Source organism: Poecilia reticulata, chromosome 3, assembly GCF_904066995.2.
Source record: "Poecilia reticulata chromosome 3, P_reticulata-male-v2, whole genome shotgun sequence".
Taxonomy (NCBI): Eukaryota; Metazoa; Chordata; class Actinopteri; order Cyprinodontiformes; family Poeciliidae; genus Poecilia; species Poecilia reticulata.
Genome location: NC_088832.1, coordinates 27,758,595 through 27,777,004, shown reverse-complemented (window position 1 = coordinate 27,777,004; position 18,410 = coordinate 27,758,595). Strand labels below are relative to the sequence as shown.

The 18,410-nt window shown below is 39.2% G+C and overlaps 1 protein-coding gene and 1 long non-coding RNA gene across 2 annotated transcripts in view; one reads left to right on the top strand and one right to left on the bottom strand.

Moving 5' to 3' along the window:
* tox3 (TOX high mobility group box family member 3) overlaps nt 1-11,498 on the top strand; it is a 49,524-nt gene extending 38,026 nt beyond the window's left edge. Inside the window, exons 4-7 of the mRNA XM_008405560.3 lie at nt 7,958-8,221; nt 8,360-8,590; nt 8,670-8,750; nt 9,418-11,498. Coding sequence (XP_008403782.2) covers nt 7,958-8,221; nt 8,360-8,590; nt 8,670-8,750; nt 9,418-10,233 — 1,392 coding nt within the window. The 3' untranslated portion in view covers nt 10,234-11,498. The remainder of the gene's footprint in view (nt 1-7,957; nt 8,222-8,359; nt 8,591-8,669; nt 8,751-9,417) is intronic.
* The window catches only part of LOC145551156 (uncharacterized), a 246,365-nt gene that overhangs the window by 153,850 nt on the left and 74,105 nt on the right, over nt 1-18,410 (bottom strand). Inside the window, exon 2 of the long non-coding RNA XR_014086977.1 lies at nt 3,254-3,297. This is a non-coding gene — a long non-coding RNA (uncharacterized LOC145551156). The remainder of the gene's footprint in view (nt 1-3,253; nt 3,298-18,410) is intronic.

Here is an 18,410-nt window from a genome sequence, read left to right as displayed (position 1 = left end):
GCTCTATATGTGTCACTGGTTTAATGAGAAACAAACCGTCAGAAGTGCTGATGAATTATTTAAACATCCAGCGTTCATTACATTCTGTATGCATGGAGGTTGTATTGGAAACTGAACTCTTGGCTGTTTCAGGAGTTCTGACTGTGTCAGTCGGAACTCAGTCTTCAATGGGAATTCCTGTATCTTCAATCGGCAGCTTGGGAAATTTGATTTTCTAGCACCAAGTGAACACACCATTGTTCATCACTGACATTTCCACAGTCTTCCAAAATCACTAGTAATAATTATTTATTCCAAAGCTTCTTTGGTTTCTAAATTCAACAAAATAAGATTATTAATCTTAATGGATGAACCTTCAATGTTCCTCCTCATGGTTTGAAATACTCTGTAAAATACTGCTGGCTTTTATTAAATCTGTGATCCAATGAGACCAATCTAAGTGACCTGCTAAGACACAGTGCTGTAGGTTAAAGCTCACATAAACACTGTCTGCTCTTCATGACAACATACTGATGATCAAATTTGGAACTACAGATTAAAATAATCTTGTTCTTCATGTGGATATCGTGCTGCATATTGTGAGATTGTCATCTGAGGGTGGAAATGCATTTTCAAATGCCACAATCATAGAAGCGCTGAGGAGGAAAAATGGAAATGTCACTGGCTGACTAGTTGTCTTACAGACCTATTACAGAAATGGAAAATTCATTTAGGAGAGAAGAAATAAAAGAACAAAAGCGTGAACGAGGACACAATGATATCGGTGCCGCATTTACTTGGCGAGCCACAAATCACATTGCATCAAACCAAGCAGTCATTATCATTAGAACTGTATGAATAAGTGAAATGTGTGTTGGAAGTGCTGCTCTCACACTCCCTGCTCTCAGATATTTATTTACATTCCATATGGGAAGAGGCTATAAAATTTTTACCACTCTTTTTCTTGCTTCTATTCATCTGGCATATAAAATAATTGCAGCTTTTAAAATATCTCTGCCGCATATAGTAAGTTAGCCCCAGAAGGGTTTTTGCCTAAGGAATTTTCATTTCATGGTCAGTTAAGCTTTCTGCATCTGGAAGAAACGGAACCTCGACACAATTACATTCCTGACTGTTCTGCCGACTTGCTGGAGGATTAGATTTGATTCTCAAACATTATTCCTCTTTAACACCATTTGCATGGCTCATGTCTCTGATTGTGCAGAGACTCTATTAAAATCTGAGGGGAGAATGTGGGTCTGCTCTCCCTGCCTACCGGCATTGTCGCCGGCACACTGCTCACTTGTTATCAGTCATCGCACATTGTAGCCCAGCAAGGCTTGTGGTGGCCCTTCATTTTTCCTGCAAATGGGATTGATCCCCAAAAGTCTTATGATGGTGTCTATGGTAACTCTTTTCATCTTTGGTTTTATCTCTGCTTTTGCTTTGAAAGCAAAGCAACAACTCCTAAATGAGATAAGTAACAGCGTCGTTTGCAGGGGCTTCCATATACAGAGACAATGATTTACGCAGGCCCTAGGAGAGGTGTTTTGTCATTTTGTCAGCACACTGATAAAGGAATGACAACCTTATATACATGATTACATTCTGTATTATTTGTTGTGGCTGCAGGGGCAAACAAATAAACCGTGCACTATTGCAATTACATTTTTCATCAAGCCTCCGTGCTCATATTTTCCAACACTTATTTTGCTTTCTCAGTGCTGGCTTACTGGTGCCGACTACTTTCGGTGTGAAAGTCTCTTTCTTATCACAACTTAATGAGAAAGCCATCCAGTGAATATACCTGGGCTGTTTGCAAAAGCTTCTTCCATGCCAGTGCATTGCCAAGTGTTGTGCTAATTCCTCTCCCCTTAATGTTGAGCGTATGTCTTGTAAATTGGCCACAGATGCTGGGCTCGTACGAAGAAGAAATACATTTTCTCAGCTGCAGTGTGCCTAGCAAGCCCTGAATCTGAAGTCATTATTTATTTAATCTGCTCTCTTAACAAGCTTCTGACTCTCATTTTTGTCTCGCAGCATGTGTCCTCCTGATTTGTGATTGAGTCTCAATAGTGCCAAATAGTACTGGAGTTAGAGCTGCCAGTATTGCTTTATTCACAATTTCGTCTCGATTTTTTTCCCCTCCCTGCTGCACAGCGAGGGTCTGTGGGTTCCATTTCAAAAAACACCTGGTGCCTTCACCACATTTTAGGGTTTTCTTGACACGTGTAAGCGTGTTCTGAAATGGGCTGCGTGTCCTCTGTGATTGGATCCGAAGCCTACAGTAGTCAACTGGTTGGATTGGATGTTAAAATCAATATTCAGGGGATCCGAGCCCCGCTGTCTCATCACATTTACCACCATGGGGTGACGCATTATGTATTTTTCATTTTATTCATAACTAGCTGTTTCACATGCCATTAGCTTTACAGCCGCAGACATGCTAATATTTAAGAGCACTGAGTTTTAGTCATGCACATCTTGTAAGAAAACAGAGAAGCTAAAGAGCTGCTGAAAAGAGCGCAACGATTATTTTTTTAGTACAAATTTATCAAAGTATCAGTATCACTTTTGCAGTCAAAAATATGCAGAAAGGTACTTTAGTTATCAGAATAAAAATATTTTTAGGATAAATGTTATTGTTTTTAGTAGTACAGGTAGTCATAGTAGTATTACAGATGATAATAAATATGTTTTATGTTTTTAATGGACCTGCTCTTATTTAGTGATGCTGTGCTTCCACACAGCTTGTAAGCTGTTTTAAAATATGTTTTTTGGTATTCAAAGCAATATTGGCTTTTGGCTCTTATTGTGACGTTTTGCTGAAAGTTTTGTTTTTGTTTAAATATCTATAGCTCTGATGTCACATAAAACGAACGACTTGAATGAATTAATTGAAGTTGGTGGTTCAGCCAGTTTTGGGTTTTTACAACCTGAGAGCCAACCCAGAGCCATGCTGCTGATCACATCATGCTATTTTCAGATCTATTAATAACCACACAAATCACTTAATTTATCTCATTATCTCAGCAAACAGATGCTCTTATGTCTCTATCTTAATTTATTAATGCCGTTTTAAACAACAAGGGATGTTTGTGGAAGTTTCACAATCTCTGTCAGATCTTCTCTGATCCTCAGTAAAACTGAAGCTAACCCTGCTTAGAGCAAGATTTATCAACACCATCTGGCAATATTAAAATAGCCGCAGTTTTTAATAAGTGAGTCATAAACAGTGTTATACATTTAGAGGGGGTAAAAATAAAAACTTTACCTGGTGCTTTATCCAGTGCACTGACCTTTCCTCGAAGACGGGTCCTATCAGAATAAACAGTGGGAACACAAGAGACGTGCTCATGTTAATCCAGTGTTAATTTGATCTTAAAAAAAAACTTTCATTCAATGCAAACTTAACAGCTTTTTCATAATAATTAGGCAGATCCAAATACAACGGCAGTGGAATGAGACGGAACTGGTTCTAAACAGACACTGGAACCAGTTTAGCACTGGAGCCAGTCTGTTGGTAAAACAACTGAAAACAAAACATTTTTAAATAGATGAACAAAAAAAATGCAGTTATTGTGTATGGTTTTAATAGTAATTTCATGTAAAAAAAAAAAAGCAACACTAAGTGTGGGAAATTTGATTGTGTTCATTATTTCAACTGTTTCATCTCAAGTTTATTGTTTAGATATCCTTGGCAGATTTCCAGTGAGTACAATACCTTCACTACTGTCTGGTCAAAGCCCACTATATCCTGAATGAAATGGAAAATGTGAGCACTGTTGCAGAAAGCCTGTTTTTCTACACATCCCTCTTATCTCCCTTTCAAGCCACGAAGCACTGACATGAGTTGTACATCAATTTAAGAGAGTGGATTTTTTTTTCTTCTTCTTCTTTTTTTTTCGCCCCCTTCTCTTTCTTGACAGCAATTGTGACATATTGGGTCAGTCAGAAATGAAAAATATTCATGCAGGCATGCAATACTTGTAATGAAGTCTCAGCTTGACCTTCTGCATGATTGATTTTGTAATTTACTTTTTTGTAAGGTTCTCAAACAGAAATGATGTCATGTTGAACAAGTTTTAAATACACATAATCTATAAAAGAGAAATGGTAGAGAGGGGTATGGGTCAGTGGCTGTAGCAGACCGTGGGGAGGAGAGGGAGCCTATCGGCCTGCGAGTCCGAGAGCACAGGCCAGCAGAATGAGGGAGATGTGTTTTTTAAGTGCCGGTTAGGGGTGTACGAGACATATAGACAGATTTTTTTTAAGACAGTGAAGTGTGTTTGACTGAGATGGCACAGAGGGCGGGGGGGAAAAAAAATCATCTTCTGCTGTTCTAGCCTTTACCGGCATTCAAAATTCCATTTTTCTCATTTGGCTTAAGCACAGGCTTCAGCAGGTTGCAGAAAATGGAGGAAACCCCCCCCACCCCCCGATGTACCCGTTTAGAAGCAGCGTAAAGGAATATGTGCAGAGCGCTGATAAACTATCTTTAATAGGACTGACCTTTCATGCTGGCGAAAGTTACTGGGGGATTCATCCTTATAATTACCATATAGATGATTTTACCCCTCTCCTGCCATGGAACATTTCCAAGAGCTCTGGCATTGATTGAATGGAAATTGAACTTGTTAACATTCTTTTCAGCCTGTTACAGCTTGGTAGTACTGTTCATAAATTCCGCCCCAAATTCAGATTTCCAGTATCTTAAAAAAAAAAAAAAAAAAAAGACTCGAGGCTGTTTTCATGAGCATCAGTGTTGAGATTTTTATCACCAACTGAATGCAAAACGTTGCATTCACTCCCACTGCAGTGTTTGCTGTGGAAAAGGTTTAGCACATTGTCAATACTTTGTGATTTTATTTATTTTGTCCTTGTCTCCTTGTTTGGAGTTTAAGTGGCTCCAGCAAACAGGATTGGAAGCAATGTTTGCTTTATAAGAAGCATATGACTGGCAGCATTGTGTTGTTATTGTTTGCCGTTTCATCTTTGACTTAGAAAACAACTCAGTAGGGAATATTACAAAAGGCATTTACATTCAGAAACCCTTTAATGATTAGACAGAACATTTCAGCTTTCATAGCAACACACACAAAGATGGAAACACACCCACACAAAACATGTAATTCTAAATAAGGGGGGCACATCTGGCCGCTGTGTTCTCAAGATAAAGACTTATTTGCAGTTAAATGATCATTATCAAAATATCTCACTGCTCTGACTGCTGGTGATACTGCAATCAAAATGCAAATGAGCAAGCTCAGGGACAGAAGTAAACATGGATTTGTCACATTTATATTCACAATCAAGACATCTGTTACTTAATATCTCTAATTTGTCAAGCTTTCCTTTAGATCAGGAATTATAATCCTGGAATTGCTTCACGATGGTTGATATTGCACTGATTAGGATTTTTTTCTGTGTTTTTCTCTTAATTTATGACTTGAAGCATATGCTCCGAATCAGACCCACACAAAATTTGGAAATAAATAAATTGCTATGTTATTTATAGTCTATATTTTCTTTTTGTTCCTAAAACTGTGAAGGTCCCTTCAATTGGTCAAATGCTTTATTTGCATGCAAATAAGGAACGTTCCCTATATATACCATCCAAGCAGTCCTATGCCACTGCAGTATTGAGTGATTTGATACAATATCCAGTGCAATTCTGTCCCCAACTTTTATCTGATTTTTACTCAACCAAAACAAACCATATGATCTTTATTGTTAAACTGTGAACAGCGGTGTTTGTTTTGCTGAATGTGCAGCATCTATCTGGAAGCCAACTGGGAAAAATTCACCAAATTACTAATCGGAACAGTCAACATCTTAAAGTCAAAACTGGTCCTTAAGAATTGTGCAAAAATGTTATTACTGTATACAGATGACCACAACTAATGGTGTGTGCCTTTAATGATTGCAGATGGTACGGAGCAAATTGTAAACCATTTACTGCTCAGTAATGACAATGGCCCTGGCTGAAATGTCAATCACAGTTGTTTGGTTGCAGGTCTGTTTATAGCAACATTTATTTGCAAGATTTCCAAATGTGCAGTATCACAACCTTATTGCCTTGATTTATTTCCCCGGCTTTGCCCCACCTTTTGTAGAAACCTGCTCGCACTTGTAAATATAAATCTGTTCTCACTTGGTATATTGTATTTATGATAAGCAGGAGACGCAGCATATGAGAAAGAAATGGATTGTAGATCCAATATGTGCTGTCTGCAATAGTGTTACAATATTGTTTTTGAAGACGGGCATTCATAAGGTTCTTTCAATAAAGCCAGGTGCATGGGTTTATGATGTGTTGATGTTGGGAGAGATTGAGTTTGCGCTGCTGAATACCAGATGGATGAACGCAGGGAGAACAAATCACCTTTTCTGTTCTGTTCAAGTCTCCTTCTCTGTTTCATGTCAGCTCTGCTGGCTCCCTGATCAGTCTTCCCTCTGGAGAGCTAGCTGAACTTGTAATTTCATTCTTGTCACAATCAGTGTAAACATGTTGTCTGTAACATTACGAGACTTTGAAGAACTCAATGTTTTAGTTTGACCTGTAGAAAGTCTTTGGCTTCATACCTTCAAACTATGATTCTTTCCAGTAAAGCATGTGGCATGAAAGTTACACTTCTGCAGCGTTGCACTCTAAAATAAGGCACATATGTGTTTCTAGACTAACTTTGTGGTATGTGTAAAGACTTTTCAATGTGCCATTTAAATCTGCGGACAACAGCTTTAAATGCTGTTGTCCGAACATTGTGGCAGTTCCACAAAGGAACTGCCACAATGTTCCTTTGTGGCATTAAAGACTGGCAAATCTAAGCCCTGAGCTGTGATTTAACCAAGAACTGAGCTGGGTGTCCATCCAATACGTATTTGTCAGGATAATTTATCATTTCTTGTAAGAGACATTTAAGAGTCAGGACATCTTGACTTAAGATCTTCCACATAGCAATCCACAGAATCGAATGACCCAATTTCAGTTCTGGAAAAGGGAAACGGGTTGATGAGTTTGTGCAGGAGGGTGTTACACCGAGTACAGCTTCAGCTCAGAGATGAGTCTTGTACAGACAGATCAAGGCGCATCAGGAACATTAGTAATAACTGCAATGACACAAAATGCTTTACTATCTGCAGAATCTGTATCAGGTTCCTCTTTATGCAGATTATTTACTTGAAATCAATCTTGTAGGTTATAAAAATAAATGTGCTCAAAGTTGCCTTTTTTCTTTTAAATCAAGACATGCTTAGGCAAAAATTATTCTTATTTCTTATAACCTCAACAAAGCCTTCCTGGGAAAAAAAACAAACAAATGCAGTGGAGAAAGACTTGCATCTTCTTTTATCAAGTTAAAATTGGTGCTAATTCTCACTTTTTGTAAATTCATCATTATTCAGTCCTCCCCAATATTTATTACAACTGAAGTTTGTTCATAGAGACCACCTGTCAAAGTTCAACTGAGTAAAGGTCTACATGGTCTACATGACTTGATAATCCGTATGCAATTTTTGGAGCTAGGTTTTCCATACCTTGACTAAGGTCACTGACTTAAAACAGACCATCAAACCTTTACCTTTTAATCCAGTGGGTTAGCAAGATAAACATATTACCTACACATAATATTGGGTTAGGTTCTTGCGGGTCTCTTTTGGCAAGCTCTGCTATATTATTGAGATAGAAAACCACTGCCTCCCTCATCCCTATTAATCTGTCTTTCAGACATCATATCTTTTCTAAGTCTTAAAAAGATTCTTGTTCTACTCCAAGTCACAATGTTCAATTTTATTGAATCTGTGGTGCTTTCCTTACATGTTGTTCATAACTTAGTAATGCTTACATTGCATTAAAGCAGATCTTATTCATATTGATTTGGTTACCAGCTGTTTTTTATTTTTTGTCTTTATAAAAACGTTTCGAGTTTAAAGACAGCATTATCTTCTTGTCTTACCCTGTCTATTTTTTTTTTTCTAGAATGTTGGGCCCGGTCATCTGCGTCAGTACCCATCTAACCCATCCATGGTCATGAAGTCCATCATAAGCATGAACAGTCCTAATGGCATGATGTCACGGAATCAGCTGTCCACCATCAACCAATCGCAGCTCAACGGACAGCTGAGTTTGAACATGGCTGGACCCAACATCAACCACACATCGCCATCGCCCCCTGCCAGCAAGTCAGCCACGCCGTCTCCATCCAGTTCCATCAACGAAGATGACCAGGAGGACAGCAACAGGGTGAGTATCTTCCCACGTTCAGTGGCTTATTGAAAAACCAGTGTAACGTGGCATAAGTGTAAGGCAACAAATGCACAGTGGCGTGAGAACCTATTTTCCCAACTGTTTTTTTTTTTTCAAACTTTTCTTTCGTTTAAGGTTATCGGGGAGAAGCGGCCAGCCCCAATCGATCCCACAAAGAAGCCCAAGACTCCTAAAAAGAAAAAGAAGAAGGATCCCAATGAGCCCCAAAAGCCGGTTTCTGCCTATGCCCTGTTCTTCAGAGACACCCAGGCTGCAATCAAAGGTCAGAACCCCAACGCTACCTTCGGCGAAGTGTCCAAGATTGTAGCCTCAATGTGGGACGGCCTTGGAGAGGAACAGAAGCAGGTATTGTAAAATTTAGATTTCGCCATTTGAACGTATCTGCAACTTTTACTCATTTAGACCCGCTTCTGTCTCTTTAAAGGTGTATAAAAGTAAAACAGAAGCTGCCAAGAAGGAATACTTAAAGGCCCTCGCTGCTTACCGTGCCAGCCTGGTCTCCAAGGTGAGAACTCTTTTTTTGTTTACCCCAGAAATTTATTTAACAAAGAAATACTTTACTTGTGGGTAGAGTACCCAAAATTGTATTCAAGTAAGAATAGCACTACTTCAAATTTATTTTTTACACAAGTAAAAGTAAAAAGTAGCCATTCAAGAAGTTACTCAAGTAAAACAAAGTATTTGGTTAAAAAAGCTCCTCAACTAATGAGTAACTGATCACAACATAAATCCTTTAATATTTAAACATTACATAATCAGAGAGAGTAAAATATTGTCACTTTTATAAAATAATGACCCAAGTCCCAAAAGATTTTATTTATTTTTTCCTAAATTGTCTTTTAGCAAAGAAGACATTTGATTTTGGCAGCAACAACAACAAAAACACGACATTATTTTACAAAGGTGACAATTGAAGGTTAAATATCTTTCTAAATCACGTTCATTCAGTATAAAACTTATACTGATAGAAACTGCTGGTGTCCATCGAGTTTGTTCATCATTCAGGGAAGTTACTCACAGTGGGTAGAGTGTACATCATAACAAACTTCCTCAAGTAAAAGTAAAAAGTACAGCATAGTAAAAAATATTCCTACAAGTAATTTTTTTTCCAGAAAAGTTACTCAATTAAATGTAACTAGTTACTACCCTTCATGTTTCTTCACTTTTTCCAGGCTGCAGCAGAATCAGCTGAAGCTCAAACCATCCGAACCGTTCAGCAGACCCTGGCCTCCACCAGTCTGTCCCCCGGCCTGGTGCTGCCCACGCCCCACAACCAGCACCCTGCCATGCCGTCAGCTTCCCAGGCCCTGCAGCAAGCACTGCCACGGGCCATTGCCCCAAAGCCTCTGCAGATGAGACTAGGGGGCAGCCATGTCGTGACTTCAGTCACGGTTTCCCACCAGAACATGTCCTCCGGGATGCCTCAGCAGCTGCTGGGCCAGATGGGTGCCGGTGGGCCCATGGCGGCGGGCGCTCAGTCCACAGCCGTGTCTCAGATGAGCCCACCCATGCAATCAGTGCAGCAGCACACCATGCAGCAGCTCCAGCAGCAGCAGCAGCAGCAACAGATGCAACAGCACCTCCAGCACCATCAAATGCAGCAGCAGCAGATGCACCACCAACAGATCCAGCAGCAGATGCAGCATCAGCATTTCCAGCACCACCTCCAGCAACAGCTGCAGCAGCACCACATGCAACAGCAGCAGCAGCAACAACAGCAACAGCAGCAGCAGCAGCACATGCAAATGCAGCACATGCAAATGCAGCATCAACTGCATCAGCAGCAGATTCAACATCTCCAGCAGCAGCAGCAGCAGCAACAGCAGCACCAGTCGCAGTGTTCTCCACCGCAGCACTCTCCTGGAACGCCACATTCAGTGGGAGGCTCCGCGTCTCTTGGTAGTCCGCAGCCGGCCCCTCAGCAACATCCCCACCCCTCCCAAATCCAGGCCCACGCACAGGTCCTCTCCCAGGTCAGCATCTACTGAGCCAAATGGAAATCCTATCTCAAAGAACAGGAATAGAATAAAAGCATCACTCCATGTTGCTTTTCTAAGTTGCACTTAAGAAGTGTGTAAAATTTAGAATGTTATATAAAGAACCTGTTTATTGTTGTAGACAGATATGCACATACATGTACAGGGGGGTCACCGTGTTAGCCGGGGGTTTTTGTCTATGAAATAGGCTGAGAACTGACAGCAGCCTGTCAGGCTGAACGCCCAGTGGTCGTTTGTGTGACGTCTTTCAGTTGTTCATTTGAACCGACCGGCTTCACAAAATGCTGAAAGACGTTTATCTCCCGCTATTTTATTTAACAATAAAGCTTTATTTATGAGGCCAGAGATGTGAGATCAGCACAGCGCGGGGATATTTGGAAAACATTTGTATCACTCCTTGCTTGGACTGAGTGACTCACTAGATCTTCGCTGGAAACCAGGAACCCACACACCAAGTCTTTGTTCCCACACTGGCCAGTATGTACAAGACTTTCTTTCCTCCATCTTTCTTGCAGATCTAACTGTTGAAGTCATCGCACGGGAAGGTGGCTCGGTGATATTTAAAGACACTTTCAAGCTATGTCACAAAAGCAGACAATGTCTTTGAAGAATGAAGAGAACTGGAAATAAAAGGTCTTTGGAAGCAGTTATCTGGATGAGTGACTGAACTGACAGAGACAGAAACTGCCATAAATCATTTATGTCATCACACCATCAAACTGTAGCTGTAATCTGCTGTACATGTTTTGTAGAGAGGGGAGAGACGAGATCTCCTGTTTGCAGCAATTCACCCTCCAGACGATTTGCCCAATTGTCTGGAGGATGTAACTGGCTTTTCCCACCCTTTACCCATCAAAAAAAAACAAAAAAAACCTTCTTTAATTAATCTTATTGTTTTTATGTCAAATATATAACAGTTAAATTATGTTTTTTTTTATTATGCGCAAGAAAGGGGATATTTTATGGTAAATACAGATTTCTGGATCAAGGTAGATGATTTAAGGATCCTTGTATTTTTACTCTGCTTACCAACACTGACGTTGATGGAAAAATACTGCAGAGCCAGTTTGTTGCACTGCCAAAGCCAACTCAAAAGATATTGGAGTTTGTTTTTGTGGGATTTTTTTTTGTTTGTTTGTTTGCCAGTTGTACAAAAGTCCAAGAGGGAAAAAAGAAAATGTACATTTTTTCATATCACCTGTTGTAAAGTTTTAATATGTGAGGCTTTAATTAAAACATTGTTTTAATGACCTGTGGATTGCTGTATCACATAGTGCATTTCTGCTCTTTTATACTTTTTTATGAGTTCCAATAGCAATTAATTTTCTTTGTATTTTGCTTACAAACCAAGTACAGTTGAAAACTGTCCCTAGGATAAATGCATATTGGTATGGAGTTCTTGGAAGAGAGAAAAAAAAAAAAAAAGATGTTTGCAGCTTAAAGTAGGAAACGTAATTTAATGTTGGAGTTTTTTGCGCAGCCATGAAGACAATTCCAGAGACATTCCATCACTAATATGATCGTAGCCATAATTTTGTATGAAGTATTATATATTTCTTTGTGTCTCTGTTTAAAATTAAAATATCAATCAAATATTTATTCGGAAGAATCAGTTTTTTTTTTAGGCCTTCATTTCTGTAAAATGCTTTTACATCCACTTGTTAGCTACTAAATGCAAACAGATTATAATACCTGGCAAATGCTTTTTTTTAAATTATTATTATTATTAAACAGTGAAACTTTTTTCACGTTTTGTTATACTGTAATTCAACCAGACAGGTTAGGTTATAAAACAATATCAAGTTTTATAACATTTAAAAGTTATATACAATACATCTTTCAGCAACAGAGAAAGTATCACACCACTACAAACCTGTGGTCATATACAATACAATAGGATAATTCTTTACTTACTCTTCCAGCGCTGCACACGAAAATCTGCTGAGAACTATTAGTAGTACAACTTTACAAATCATAACTTTATGATACAGTGTATAGAAGGAAGTCATTAGAAGTCTCATTTGCAGTTAGCCGCATGCTATGTTGCAGGAAACAACAAAACATGTGACTAGATGATTGGAAAAACCCAAATCATCTGGTCTACATATAAAAAAAACATCATGTGTTGAGGAAAGCTAACGTTGCTCATCACCCTAAAAACGCAATCCCTGAAGTGATTATTTAATTACCCTTTGGGATCAATAAAGTAGCTTTGAATTTTGAATTTTTTGAAACATCATGGTGGCAGCATAATGCTGTGGGGTTGCTTTTGTTTTCAGCTTGGGAATTTGGTCAAAGTTTCAATACCACAAGATAAACTGCTAAAGACTTCAGACTGAGCCAGACAGAGTGGAATGGTTTAGATTGAAGATCCCTCATGTGTTAGAATGGCCCAGTCAAAGTCCAGATCTAAATCCCATCAAAAACATATGGCAAAATTAAGCTTGATATGTATTGACAAGAACAGGCAAGAATTTCAGTCTCCATATGTGCAAAGTTGGTAGAGACTATAGTGTGCATCTAAAAGCATTTAAAGGTGGTTCTACAGAGGGGCTGAATGCATATGCAACACAATTGTTTCAGATGTTGATGACTAAAAACATACACTTCATAATTATTACCTAATTTGTGTTAAAAAAAAAAAGTCTGGTTGCAACCTCAAAATGTGAAAAATCGTTAAATGGGAAGCAGTACAGCTGTGAGCCATCATACACATTCTCAGTTGATCAAGAGGCACATGAGAGAAATATCTGCATGTTTTTGTATTAGGGCTTGTAAAAGGGAATCATTTAAAATGATGCACAAGCATTCATGCCGTCTTCAGTGTGCTGCCCTCCGTTTCTCGGTGTTTTAAATTGGACGTGTGTTGTAGCCGTGTGTAGGAACAGAGCTGACGCTGGACGAGGTCAGCATGTAAACAGGCACTTGTCTCAATAACAGTCCCCCTTCTCACACACCAGTGCATTGGATTCTGCCTTTCTTAGTCCCTTCAAAATCGCTTCATTTCCAAGACATCCCCAGGGGTTTGCTGAGCTCCCTTGAATAAAATGGTGTGCGGGGGAGGGAAGGCAGGCAAACAATAATTATCATATCTGCACAATAGGCTGTGAATCCATTGGCCAAGAGAAGACCCTTCTTTTCTCCTCCTTCACAGCAGTGGAGAGATTTTAAACATGGGTTAATGGTAGTTCAAATTAGATCAAGAATTTACTCCCGAGCTTCCCTGATAGTAGCTTTGGTGAACGTTAAAATTTTCCGTTGTTTTCAATTAGTCAGCTTTCAGGGAAGCGTTTGGAACCTGGAACCGAGGCCTGTCGTCGTCGCCGCCGCAGCGACGGGCTCTCCAGCTCGGGATGGAAATGATGCCCGTTTCGCTGTCGTGATTAATTGCGGCATCTGTCCCGTCAGAAGCCCGAGTGAAGAGGTCTGCGGGAAAGCAGAAAATAAGCACTGGCAACAGTCTTAAAGTGCTTATGATGAAATGAAAATTAAAAACAGCAAGTGCTTTGCATGACCTGAATCCTAATGGAGAGAGAGAAAGAGAGAGAGAGGAGGGTGGGAGAGGGAAGAGGAGGAGAATGTGAGAGCGGGTGTCCATGGATACCAAACACACGCTTTAAAAACACACAGTAATGAGGCTCTGGGAAATCGCTGTTATTATTCTGAACAGATTCACAGCAGAGCCCATTAATAATGCATGCTGCTCCTTGTTATTCCATAACCCCTCAGTACTGCGGTCACTGTGTGTACAAATATCTCACAGCCAGGGTTGGAGTTATGGGACTGTGCAATAAAAAGGTTACATATATTTTCAAAACACCGTTATCCACACACATCATTTACAAGAATAATACACTGCTCCTCCTGTAATGGAGCTTGTGGTACTTTGAATTGGTGAATAAATAAATCCCCCCTGTAGTATGTGGTGCACTTTTATTTATTTAATTTTTTTTTTTCTTTTCCCAAAGCAATATGATCATAGAAACATGAAGCAATCAATATCCTCCACTCATCTTTCTTCCTGTCCTCATCATTAACCAACGCTGATGAAACGCATGAAGGGCACCATGACATTAATGTGTCATTTGAGTAATGCAATCATGAAGTGACCTAATTGTCCCCCTCTCTCCCGCTGAGGTCAGTTGTTCGGCACCGTGCCGAGGATGACTAAGGAGTCAGATGTGGAAGCTGAGGGATTGTGTATTTTAATGATTTATTTGGCTCCTTTGTTGTTTTCCCGTTCACTGCACAGATACAATGCAAGTGGAACAAAAGCCCGGCTGACACTGACCATCTGACCATCGCGCCCACACTGCAGCCCCTCTCACGTGTCTGGCCACAGATGCAGAGCCGGACGCTGGGATTCGACAGCATCAACTTAAGAGAAGCACAACAAAACCCGAGTGTCTTTATGCTCCTACCGCGGCTCGGTGCCGAGACATCCGACCCTGAAAGCCCAATGTCAGGCCCACTTAACAAGAAGAAATTAAAGCTGCAGTCAAATGCTTGACTACATTTAAGGAATTCTTGACCTTGTGGTGGTGATCTTCACAGAGAAAGCTCCTGACCTCTGAGATGAATAGTAAACATTGTTTATTAGGTGGGGGTGGGCTGTGTTGTTGTGGGTTCTGCTAGGCTGCTGAACTGCTGAACTGCTGACATCCTTGACGTGTCGAAGTTTGTTTAGAGAACTTTTGACCCGTCAGGCTGAAGGAGCAGCAGCTGCAGCATCAGAGCAAAACTAGCAGCAAATTCACTTGAGTTTAGATAAATGTAAATAAATAAATAAATACATTATTCCTGGAGGCTGCTATGTTTTCTCTTCATTTTCGCAGATATATATGTATTTAAATTAAGCCACATTTTCCCCCCATAATAACCGGCAAAATAAAAATCACTAAATAGCCAATTTACTTTTTAAACCCCAATGATCACAAACCTAAAGTCATTGAACCCCTGCTGCAAATTAGGTTCAGTGGAAAATCACTCAGGTGTTTGAAATTAATAAATTAAGAACAAGCTAATCCTAAAGTTCTTTATTTTTTAAATTCAAAACTAAATCGCAACTTCAATTACTACTGCAGTCTCAAGGTGATTAAACACAATTCCTGATATGAGCAAACATATGAATATTATTAGAATCAGTTGATGCATCTAATAAAGCCCTTGGTTGGATCTAGTTGTTGCCATGACAAAACGCCACAAATACCTGAGCTGTTGACTATAGGGATTCATATCATGATTAAATGTCAAAATAAATGTCCCAAAAGTTCCGAGAAGAGATCGCTGCCTTGTAGAAACAGGGTGCTAAAACAAATTTCATCTATCAGGAAATACAGCTCAAGTTTATAGTAGAGTAGAGGAGAAAACAAAACTACAGCCAGATTCCTGGTGGTCATAAACTGCAGACTTGACATGACAGGTTTCAGTTTCCACAGTAAGTCAATCACTGAGGTCTGAATGCTCCATGCCTGAACTCCAGGATGTAACCATCCACTGACCCAAAGGCACACAGAGTTTTTCTCAAAACGTTAGAGGTTGGTTGTATAGGTTTCAGGGTTCTATTTAAGGGTGGGCAACATCTCATCATTGATCATTTATCGTGAGGCTACTTTCTCGCTATGATTGTCTCGTGTTTCATGAAGATTTTCATTCATCATTGTCGCAACGGTGATGTTTAAAACCCCCTAAGACTGTCGGGATTGTTATTTTTTACCATTTTTGTCCACTGATGGTGTATCAATAAATATGATCAATTGCAGTTAGATGCTGTTTTTTGATTGCATTTGTAATATTAGATGTATTGAAATACTTAAAACTGTTCTTGTTTGATTTGTTCATTACAAACAGCTGCAAGTTTTCATAGAGAGGGATGGTTGATTTAAAGCTCACCCGATTGTTACGCATTATTTATTTGTGTTTAAAAATGCTGCTCATATTTTTATTTCCTTGGTCATTTGCCCAGAAACCAGATGGACTGATTCAACCTTTTTATTGAACTGCCATCAGGTGAGCCCGATACGTCACACAGAAACAGTCCGTGTTCTGTTAGTCGACTGTTAATGACTAATCTTCTCTTCTGACGGGAGTAAATGATTTAACAGAATGTGTTCATCAGTACGGGATGGAAACAGATGCTAGTTTGTGTTTAGCTCATGCGAAGACATACAGAACGTTCCAAAAGGTATTTATGCAGCTCGGAGTTTTTCATAATTGTATGTAGGAGCTTTATGTCTCTCCCAGCTTTGCCAGCTCTTCTGTTCAAAATAACTAAGTCAGACAGAGTGGATGGAGTGTGTTTTGACACAGATTCTCAATTGGATTTATGTGTTAGAATGACTCAACTCCTCAAACACATCAACATACAGTCATATTGAATAAATTAGAACATGCCTTGCAAGGAGGGAGATTGTCAGATTAAAAGCGTCTTTTGAAAATAACATCTTTTAAGCAGTAGAAATATACTTTTTTATTACGTCCACATTTCTCAATTTAAAATTTGTTTTTGGCCTGATATAATATTCTTATCTGAAATGTCAAGTATTGGCTGTGGAAGTGGAAAATCATCATAATTAACAAATGAAGGCTTGGAAAACATCCGTCTATGTTAAGAATCTCTATGATATCTTTCACTTCATGAACCAGGTGACTAAAATAAGTTATATTTACAATAATATCCCAGTTTATTGAATACAACTACACTTGGCTCAAATTTTTTGTAGCCTCTTGCAAGTTTTCCTTTTGGCAGCACTTATCTTACAATCAACTGGTCAGATCTGACCAGCTCTTTTTGCTACTTAAGAACAGTATTTACAAAGTGTACACTGTCGTTTTAGCTCCACTCCTAGTTTTTTTGCATATAGTCAAGTTTTATCTTCCACGTTTGCTGTCTCCTATTTAGTTTGTGACCATCTATAAACAAGGCGTTTTATGGTGACTACTTTACTGTTGCTACTCTTCCAAAAAGACGGGATTGCAAAGGGAACAACTAATAATGAGTCTGATGACATGTTCTCCCACCAGAGTTGTGCTTTCCTGCAGCTCCCCCAGAGCCACCATGTATCTTACTGACTGCTTTTCAAATTAATGTAGTAATTTTCTTGAATTGTCAGTAAAAGTGGATGGCCAGACTTTGGTAATGCTGTAGTGCTATACTCTTTTTCTGTTTTTAGTTAATTGACTAAAACGCTGCAGTGGTTCAGACATTGTTCTATAACCTAATCCAATTACAGACCTTACTGATCTGCATGGTTCTGTTTGGTAAATAATGCAAACTGTTGTGGCTTTCCAAGAACAGCTGAGATTAAATTACACACCAGTCATTTATATTTACTATGTGTATGAGACTTTTAAAAGCCTCTGGCTGCAACATATTGTATTTAGTCAATAATGGGGACTAAATATTATTTTTTGGCACACCAGCCATCATTTCACCCCTTTTCACAGTTATGCACTACTTTGTATTTGTCTATCACATAAAATCCTTCTAAAACGCCTCAAAATTTGAGGTTGCTATGACAAAATGCAAAAGGGTTTGAGGGTGTAAACACTAAAACTGGACTTTTTTTCAGCTCTTTAAATATATTTGAGAAGCTTTATGCCGTCATAAAAGCACAAGCCAGACATAGAGCTGATAAACAAATCTCTATTATGCTGCTGTCAGTCATAAAGGTCATGGAATAAACATCCATAGGAAAAAGAAAACTGTTTATACTCACTTGTCTCTATAACAATAACAGCAGTAAAAAAAAAAAAGAGTAATGACCTGTTTTGTTTTAGCTTATTTTTCCTGAGTTTGTCGTTTTTTTATTGCACATTGTTGAGTTTTTGCAGACCGAATGGATTTGGAACACTTTATTCTCTGTTGCATTATACAGTCACTTAAAAAAAAAATACTTAGCAAGCTGTCAGCGATCTGAAAAAGCTTTCTTTATTGTGACAGATCATCATGCCCCAGAGGTTGACAGATGTCCCTGTGTTGCATGGAAATGATTGCAGTTTCTTTTTATTTGGACTTTGTTTGGTTTAAGAATGCAAAAGCTCCCGCTCCCCTCCGCTCCCCTCGCTGCCACTCGGCGATTTATTTCATCAGTGTTTTATGGGCTTTCTGTTCTGCAGAGGTTCCCAACTCTGAAATTGCCTTTTATTGCAACTTACTTAGCCTGTTA